The sequence below is a fragment of the Orycteropus afer genome, unplaced genomic scaffold, assembly GCF_000298275.1.
Source record: "Orycteropus afer afer isolate SDZICR_OR568_19922 unplaced genomic scaffold, OryAfe1.0 scaffold00192, whole genome shotgun sequence".
NCBI classification, from domain to species: domain Eukaryota; kingdom Metazoa; phylum Chordata; class Mammalia; order Tubulidentata; family Orycteropodidae; genus Orycteropus; species Orycteropus afer.
The window spans coordinates 2,912,478-2,921,686 of NW_006921779.1; the positions used below are offsets into that span (position 1 = coordinate 2,912,478).

General features: G+C 51.9%; 1 protein-coding gene across 1 annotated transcript in view; it reads right to left on the reverse strand.

Annotated features, from left to right (window-relative positions):
- Positions 1–5,300, reverse strand: part of ZC3H12A (zinc finger CCCH-type containing 12A) — a 9,025-nt gene extending 3,725 nt beyond the window's left edge. The window contains exon 1 of the mRNA XM_007947629.2: positions 4,819–5,300. Within this exon, the coding sequence (XP_007945820.1) occupies positions 4,819–5,261 (443 nt within the window). The 5' untranslated portion in view covers positions 5,262–5,300. The remainder of the gene's footprint in view (positions 1–4,818) is intronic.
- Between the last annotated feature and the right edge of the window lie 3,909 nt (positions 5,301–9,209).

The window sequence follows — 9,209 nt, forward strand, 5'->3', positions numbered from 1 at the left end:
GCCGTGCTGTGGGTGGGGGCGGGGGAAGCACACGGTCTGGCTAACTGAAGAGAAACCAGATTGTTCCAGATTAAAGTTTGCTCACAAACCTCCCAGGTCTGGGACCTGGGGAGGGGGCTGGCAATTCCAACCAGAAATGAGTGACAGGAAGTGACAGAGGACAGACACTCCTTTGGAACCTTTCAACTTGAAAGTGAAAGGACACTGCTTTTCCTCCCAGGACTGCCAATTCCCCAAAATGCCTGACCAGCCAAGGTCCTCTCCTCACCCCACTCCAGAAGGGCATGACCTGAGGCAGGAGGGCACCAAAAAGATGCTGTGGGACTCTGCTAGCAAGGGAGGTTGAGACATGCTCCCTGCCTTGGTCTGATGACTACAACATCCCCCTACCCAAATTTGACTGGATCTAGAAGAGAGCCTGAGGTGCCCCTGGGCTACTCTGGCTCACAGTGTAGGTTGGGCAATCTACTTCCATAGTGGTACCCCCTCAGAAACCCAAGGAGGGGTTCTTTATAAGTTGACTCCGACTTGACGGCACATAACAACACAACAGTCGGGCCTGGGAAGGGCTCATGCATGGGTCTGCATGGGTCGTTATGAGTCAGCGGCTGGCTCGACTGCAGCTAACAGTGTCAGTGGGAAAACTTTCCTGTTTGCTTGAAGCAAAAGACAGTTCAGCAAAGTGAGGTTCCAGCCCAGATTTCCTGGGAGCTGACAGTGAGAGAGGCCAGGGCTTGGGGCTCCCAGCTAACACTAGGTGGCAGGGAAGGGCCTTTGGGACAGGTTGGGACTTCCTCCCTAGCAGCCCAATCCACTCACTGCCCCCTCAGTGAGCAACTCAAGACTCTCAAATTTGGCACATAAAAAAATATAAACGTTACGCAAAAGAGGCAAGTCCATGGCCGACCACATCCTGTGGGTGGCTTTGAGGGGGTGACAGCTTGAGCCCCAAGAGAAGTTACATAGGCAGGCAAGGCAGCTGGGGGGCCATGGAGACTGTTTAGGGGGCAGCTTAGGGCTCCAGGGGCTAAAGTTCTCTGTAAATTGTAGGAGAGGCAAAGTCCAACCACAAGACAGTACTTATCCCTGTATGGTCTCCCCTCCACTGGCCCTGCTTATATAATAAAAGTTAACATCACTGAGAACTAGGAGCTAGGCTGCTTTCGATGATGATGATGCATTTAATCTTCAACAAGCCTATGAGGGTATTATCCATGTCACCCCCTCCTGTCCTTTTCTTAACCAAAAACCCAAACCCACTGCCATCAGGTCGATTCCGACTTAGAGCGACTCCCATTGGGTTTGCGAGGGGGTAAATTTTTATGGGAGTACATTGTCCAGTCTTCCTTCGCGGAGTGGCTGGTGGGTTTGAACTGCCAACCTTCTGGTTAGCAGTCAAATGCCTTAGGGACTGTGCCACCAGAGCTCCCCTTAGATGCCTTTTCTTGGGAGTGTACAAAACCAGAAAGTAGACTTTATTACCTTGGGAATGCAAAGGAAGATACTACTCTGTATCTCCTTTTTTCAGAGAAAATTGTAGTCCAGAGAGGGCAACTTAGTTGCCATGGTCCCCAACAGTAATGGTAGAGCAGACATGCTGATTGAGACCTTGTGCTCATGACCACTAAGTATTGATGCTTAAAAAACTTTCCCGTCAAGTCAATTCCAATCCATAGCAACCCCATGTTGTTGTTGTTGTTATGTGCCGTCAAGTCGGACCCGACTCATAGCGACCCCTCCTTGGGTTTCCAAGGCAGTATCACTACGGAAGTAGATTGCCCCATCTTCCTTCCGAGGAGTGGCTGGTGGGTTTGAACAACCAGCCTTCTGGTTAGCAGTCAAGTGCCTTAGGCACTACGCTACCAGAGCTCCCAGCAACCCCATAGGGCAGAGTAAAACTGTTCCATAGGGTTTCCAAGACTGTAATCTTTACTGGAGCAGACATCTTTCACCCACAGAGTAGCTGCTGCTGTTGTTATGTGCCGTTGAGTCGGACCCTACTCATAGCAACCCCTCCTTGGGTTGCCAAGGCAGCATCACTATGGAAGTAGATTGCCCAACTTTCCTTCTGAGGAATGGCTGGTGGGTTTGAACTGCCAGCCTTCTGGTTAGCAGTCAAGTGCCTTAGGCACTATGGTACCACTCTGACACCAGGGCTCCTTATCTGGGAGAAAAGAGCTCCCAAACTTGCCTTTTGAAACAGACAAGAGTGCTAAGAGAGAGGGACAGGTTGGGAACAAGAGAAATAATACACCTGGCAAACTCCTGCTCCTCCTTTAGGACCCATGAGTACACTGCCTCTGAGAAGCCTTCCCTGACTTGTTGGGAGGGGTCAGGTCCCTGGTTTGTGTCTTTACAATGTCCTATGCTTCTTCTGCTATCACATCACTCACTGCCCTCTTTGGGCCTTCTGCTTGGTCTCTCCACAGCCCATGAGGGTTTGGTCATCTCTGCTGTGACTCTTGTCCTGGTATGCAGTTGCATATGCATCTATCTGCTTATACATGCATATGCCCCTCCTAGGCCAGCATCTTCAAGCCTTGGGATCTAATGGGATGCCAAGGGCTTCCAGGGCAGTGTATTGCCTCCAAGCACTGAAAACCGTGACTGGTGATCAGTCAGCAGCCCCAGCCCCTGGAACAACCCCTGGGCAGGTGGACAGGGCCCTACTCTCAGTGGGTGTAGAACACTAGTGCTAGTTCCTTGAATGGAGCCCAGACACTGCCCTCCCAGGCCTAGAGGGCCTCCCTACAGCTAGCTTTCATGCCTCTCCCTGTGACAGAGGAAGCCCTGCTGGCAGAGAAAAATGACATCCCTCCTCCTCCCCCACAGTCTCCAGGTCAGAGCCCAACCCACCCACGGGAAGGACTAGTGTGGATATGTGAGTGTGCGGGAGACCCAGCTCAGTGCTTCAGCCCAGGACAGAGGGCAGAGCAGGGTCAGGATAGGCTCTCCAGGTAAGATCTGCTGGGGCTGGGCCAGTGGAGAAAAATTCCCTTAGAAGGAAACAGAGGTGAATTTCCCCACGATTTGCATATGCAAGGGCCTGCCAGCCCTTGGCGGGGAGGGGGCGGCAGGGCAGGAACTGAACAGCAGCTGAGACAGGAAGTTTGAGGCTGGAATTCCCCTCCTGCCACAGCCTGAGCTCAGAAAGCCCCAGAGGCTCTGCCCCTTGGGTGCCTGCTCCCCTGGTCCCTCCTCCTTCCCAGGCCCCTCCTCCTTCTGCCTTGATACAAACATACAGCACATGGCAGCCCCAAGGGCTCAGCTACTCTTGCCCAGGCCCCTTCTCCCCCTAAAGAAGGAGACAGAGCCATCTGGGTTCCTTGCACGGCTACATGCTACATGCTGCTGGGGCTCCTAACACTCAAAGCAGACTCTGGTACATGAGAGTTGGCTTTGCTCAATCACCCACCTAGGCTCAGCCCATTTCAGAGATGAGAAGACTGATTGGCAGGTGGTAACAAGAGGGCTGCCAGCTAGAATGCAGAGTTGAGGCCAGTACAAGCTGACCCAGCTAGGCCAGGAGTGGAGGGGCCAAACACTACAGAGGGCAGAGGCTGATGTCATCATGCCTCCTACCTGGGAGCTCCTTCCCCATACCGGTGCCTGGGGTCTCCCAGTCCACACCAACAGGAACTTTTCCTTGTGAGAGATCCACCCAGTCCTGACTCACCCTGACACCTTAGAGGAAACTGGGAGAAAGCAGGGCCAGAGGCGGGGCTCTGAGAAAAGGCTGAAAGAAGTCTGGGCTCCCTGGGGCCATCAGCCTCACCCTCTACCCCCACCCCACCCATTTTCCTGTGACAACCTGCATCAGGGGGCCTTGGGAGTATTGGGGCCCAGTCCTGGCTCTGGCCCTGATGAGGCCCACAGAGCCCGGTCCTGTCCAGGCAGCTCCAGCTGAATCAGAACGACCGAAGTCACAGCTCCCCTGAAGCCAAAGCATCAGGCCACCACCCACACCCACTAGTGACAAAGCCAGATCCAGCCTGGAGGTCACTCTTGATCACAGCCATGAAGGACTTAGCATGGGAGCCCAGATCTGGGACAAGGCCTCAGAAGCCCCAGCCCCTGAATAATAATTATTATTGTTTACTGAGCACCAGGCTCTGTGCATTCATGCCTCACAACTACCACCTGAGGGGGTTAGCCCCATCTTACAGATGAGGAAATAAAGATCAGAGAGATTAAGTGACTGGGTTATAGTCACACAGCTCCAATACAAATAAACTGGGATTCAAATCCAAGTAGTTTAACTACAGTCCAGAGTCTAATCCACTGCACTACATTGCCTCATATCACAGAAAAAGAATTAAGGCTGTGAGAGTCATAGCACCCAGGAAGAGATCCATGTGTAGTGTGGTATAGTAGGTAAGGCATTTGACTGCCAACCAGGTCATCTGTGGTTCAAACCCACCAGCTGCTCCACTGGAGGAAGATGAGGCAATCTACTTGCATAAAGATTTACAGCCTTGGAAACCCAACGGGGGTTCTATGAGTAGGAATCGACTTGATGGCAGTGATTTTGGTATGGTGTTTTGGAGTCAGAAAGATCTGAGTTCAAATCTTCAGTCTATCACTTAACCAGCAGCTCAACCATGGGCAAGCCTTTGGACCTAAGTCCTCATCCCTAAACACGTCTCTCAAACCTGGCTCAAGAAGTCAAAAGGATTAAGGGAGTCTACTGGCACACAGTAGGGCCTCAAAAAGGGCTTTTCCTTCTTCCAGACCAGTCTGTGGGAAGAGGTCAGACTTTTCCCAGAGCCAGAGACACCATCCTCAACCATCAGCCTTGGCCACAGAAGTAACACATACCTCATGGCCACGTTGCTCCCATCAATGACCACAGGTCTCAAGTCACTGCTCTCCTTGTCGTCCTTGCAGGATGAAGACTCCAAGCTGGGAGTCTTAGGGGTGCCCCCGCCTCGGGGGACCAGGGGCAGCTGAGGGCAAGGGTCTGGTGAGGCCTGGCGCTCTCGCTCGGTTGCTGACCCATGTTTCACCAGCTCGCCCAGCACTGTGTTGGTGTCCGCCTGGACTCCCAGCTTCTGCAGGACACTGTGGATCTCAGTGGATGAGTAGCCCAGTTTCCGGAAGAAGTCCACCTTCATCTGTAGCTCCGCAGCTGATGCCTCCTCAGTGGCTGGCTCCTGGGCCAGCCCGATGGTGCCCTGCCAGCTGTGGCTGTCCCCAGGCTCCCATAGACTCATGGCAGGGCTGGCTGCCTGGACAGGCCTCTCTCCGCAGGGGGCACTCATAGCTCAGACTTCTGGCAGGCACTTGTCACAGCTCCTGCAGGACAGCTAAGCATCAGAGGTGGGGAATGTTGCTCTCCCCTGCTCCTGCCCCACCCAACATGGTGAAGCAACATCCACCTATGGCACCATGCTGAGCCATCTTCTGTATTACCTCCTGTAGTACTCACAAGAGCTCTCCCAGACAGGAAGTATCCTTCCCATCAAGGAAACTGAGGCACTGAGAGAGTAAGAATTTCCTCTCAACCAGCTGTTAACTGGTGGCTTAAGGATCTGAACTCAGACGATCTGACTCCACCTCCTACCCTACTCCCACCCCCACAACAGGCCCGGGACCCAAAAGGCCAGGGAGGCCTCAGGGGACGTCGACGCGCCCCCAAAGCTGCGGGGCGGGGCCTTCACATGGAAACCTAGGGTTGGAAATACACTCGGAAGCCGGGGCTTCCCCTCTAAAGCCATCATCTCCGCCTAAGCGCCCAGCGCTCGGGCCCAGGCCCAGGTGGCGCAGGGCTGATAGTGCCGGACTCCCGGACCAGGGGCGGGGAAGTTTCCGAGGCGACCGTTGAGAAAAGTTGCTGGGAAACTCTGGCTGGCTGCCGGGCGCCGGTAACGCGGAAGCTGTCTCGGCCCCGAGACCCGCGCGCGCTCGGCTCCCTAATCCGGACCTTGGCCCCACTCCCCGGGTTCTTCTAACTTGAGCTAAGTTGGAAGCGGTCCTGAGGACCGGTGAACCTCGGAGATACTAACCCAACTTCCCTCTCACTTCAATCGGACCCAGCCGGAGCCCTCCCCACCCCCCGGTCCGACCAGACCCCGAGGCCTGCGCTCCTTCACGGCCGCGCGCGCTCACCCTGCCGCGCGCCAGCCACGCCTGGCGGCGTCTCCATGGGGGTCCCGGGGGCAAGGCCGGTGGCGCCTTTAAGGGACAGTGGGCGGGCAGGTGGCGTTAAGGAGAGTGACGCGGAAGCCGGGCAGAGGAGACGGGAGTAGATCTCCGGAGCCGCGGTGAGGGAGAGGGCGGAGCGGCCACCGCCCCTTCCTGCTCCTCCCACCGCCCCGCCCCGGCTCCTGGCCCCGCCCCTACGGCCAGAGGGCGCTGGGCCAGGACTGGAATCGCGGAGGTGGGGCGCAGCGAACGCTGGCGTAGCTGGGGCTCTGACGTGCTGTCCGGTCCTGATGCCTCCAGGCCAGGGGGACGAGGAGTCTAGAAGAGTGCCCGGCCAGTAAGCGTAAGGTAAGCACAGAGTGAGGCATGTATACGCATGGAGTCATACAGTGATACAGAAACAGGTACAGCCATGTACATTCAGATCATAGAACATTTAACAGGTACACCCTGACTGACGAAAGGTACAGTCATATGCACTGAGTGAATCACGTACACGGAGGTAAGTCCATAGTTATAAAGATAGGTACCCCACAGACTGACACTTTCCAGACAGAGACAGGAACACTCAACAGGTACATCCTGACTAAAGCAGGTATATTCAGGTACAGCCTCACTGAAGCAGGTGCATAGAGGTGGGACCACACCCAGGGCCAGGGACACTTTTTCTAAAATAAGTGCTGAGATAGAAAGACAGGTTCAACCAGCAAATGCACAGTAAATGAGGCGGAAAACCAGAAAAAGGTAGAGCATTTACACCCATCACTAAGTGAGTGTTCACATAATAGTCTCTTACACTCATGGATGCCCCTTTTTTCCCCCACTGGAGGTAGCACCCACTCCTCTACAAGGACAGCTCCCAGGTCAGTCAGTCATGACCCCTCACATAAGCACAGAACTTTACAGTATCCACCTGTGGGCTTAGGTGAGGGAGGCAGAGGTTGTTATGCCCATTTTACTAACAAGAAAAATCTAGAAAAGTCTGAATTGCCCCACCTAGAGAGACTTAAAACTGGGAACAAGAGCTTCCATTCCAGTGCACCAGGTGCCACCCCTGCCACTTTTGTGACAGAGGGCCAGGGGGAAACTCTTCCAGTGGGTGAGTGGGGCCTGACATCTGCCCTGAAGAGACCTACAGTATGGATGTAGAGGGAACAGAGGAAACACAGAACCCACAAGCTAGAGGACAATACGTCCACAATGCTACCAGCTCACTTTGCAGATGGGGAAACTGAGAGCTGTGGCGCCAACACACTCAAAACGGAATGTTTATTGTGTGCCCATACTTTACATACATTATCTCTACCTTCATCATAGGCTTGGGTATCAGTGTTATATTCCAGTTTTATATATGTGCACACATACAGCTTGAAGAAGAATACTCATGAAACATCTGTGTATCCCCCTGTCTTAGTTCTCTAGTGCTGCTATAACAGAAGTACCACAAGTGGATGGCTTTAAAAAACAAATTTATTTTCTCACAGTTTAGTAGACTAGAAGTCCAAACTCAGGGTACTGGCTCTAGGGAAAGGCTTTCTCTCACTGTTGCCTCTGGAGGAGGGTCCTTGCCTCCTTTCAACATCTGTGGGCCTGCTGTTTCTTAGAGATCTTCATGTACTTTGGCATCACTCTTCCTCTGGGTCTAGAGGTTCTCAGCACAGGCACCCTGGTTCCAAAGGAAATGCTCAGCTCCTGGCTCTTTCTTTCCTGGTGGCAGGAGGTCCCTCCCTCTCTGCTTACTTGGCTCTCCTTTTATTTCTTGTAAGATAAAAGGTGATACAGGCCACACCCCAGGGAAACTCCCAGGGACTCTGTGTATTCATCACATAACTTAAAAACATGCCATTACCTGTACTTTTGAGGTCCTCTGGGTATCCTTTTACACTCCCACTGATACCACATCTTCTCATCCTGAAGAACACTTTCCTTAATTTTGTTTTAATTGTGCTAATAATTCCCTTGATTTCCTTTTAGTTTTACTACCTTTGTATGGAGGAGCTCTGGTAGCTTAGTGCCTAAGACACTTGACTGCTAACCAGAAGGCTGAAGGTTCAAACTTACCAGCCACTCCTCGGAAGGAAGGTTGGGCAATCTACTTCCATAATGATACTGCAAACAACAACAACAATAACCTTTGTATGGATCTCTAAATAATATATTTAGTTGTGTTTTTTTTTTTTTAGTTTATATAAATTGAATCATTCTATAGTTATATGACTTCTTTTTTTTTACCTAGTATTATGTTCGACGGCACATAACAACAATAACATTTTTTTTTAAATCCATCTCTGTTGCCTGTGTGACTTTAATTTGTTTATTTAACTATTGGAAAGCATTCTATTTTGTGAATACATCACTAGTCATTGATCCATCTCCTGTTGTAGTATATTTGGGTTGTTTCTAGTTGTTTTGTTGTTTATTTTATTATTATTATTTATTGCTATTACATAGAGCATGTTATGAATATTCTGTTCTTGTACATGTCTTTTAACGCAGTTGTAGAGTTGAGGAAACTGATGCTCAGAGATTCAGAAAGGTGAAGTGACTTGCCCAGAGTCATGGAGCTGGTGGAATGGGCTTCACACAGCTCTCTCCAAGGCAGCCTGTCTCTGTTTACACTGCCAGTCTATGCTATTGGCTCCACAGAAGAACCCAGGAGGAGTAAGGAGCATTTCTAGCCAGGTCCTGACACTGTTCCTCTGGGCTTGTCTGACTCGACCTAGCCATGTCCCTGCTTTGTTAAACATTTGCTCATCTTTGAAGATCCCAAAGGGTCCTTCCCCAGTGCACCGCCCCCCAGTAACCCCTGGAGCAGCAGGCCAAGGAGAGAGGGAACATAAGTCCCCCTGCTGTGTGCCAGCCCCTGTATGCTGGGCACCTCACAAGTGTCACAGTCACACCAGCTGACCACTGCACATACCGTGTTTCTGTCTAGTCTTCACAACAGCCCCTTTTACAGAGGAGGAGAGCTCAGTGGCATTAAACATTTGTTCATTGTAGTAACTACCTTTGGTGTTCATGAAGCATATTGAACATCATGGTCTGCCAGAACAAATCTGTCTTGG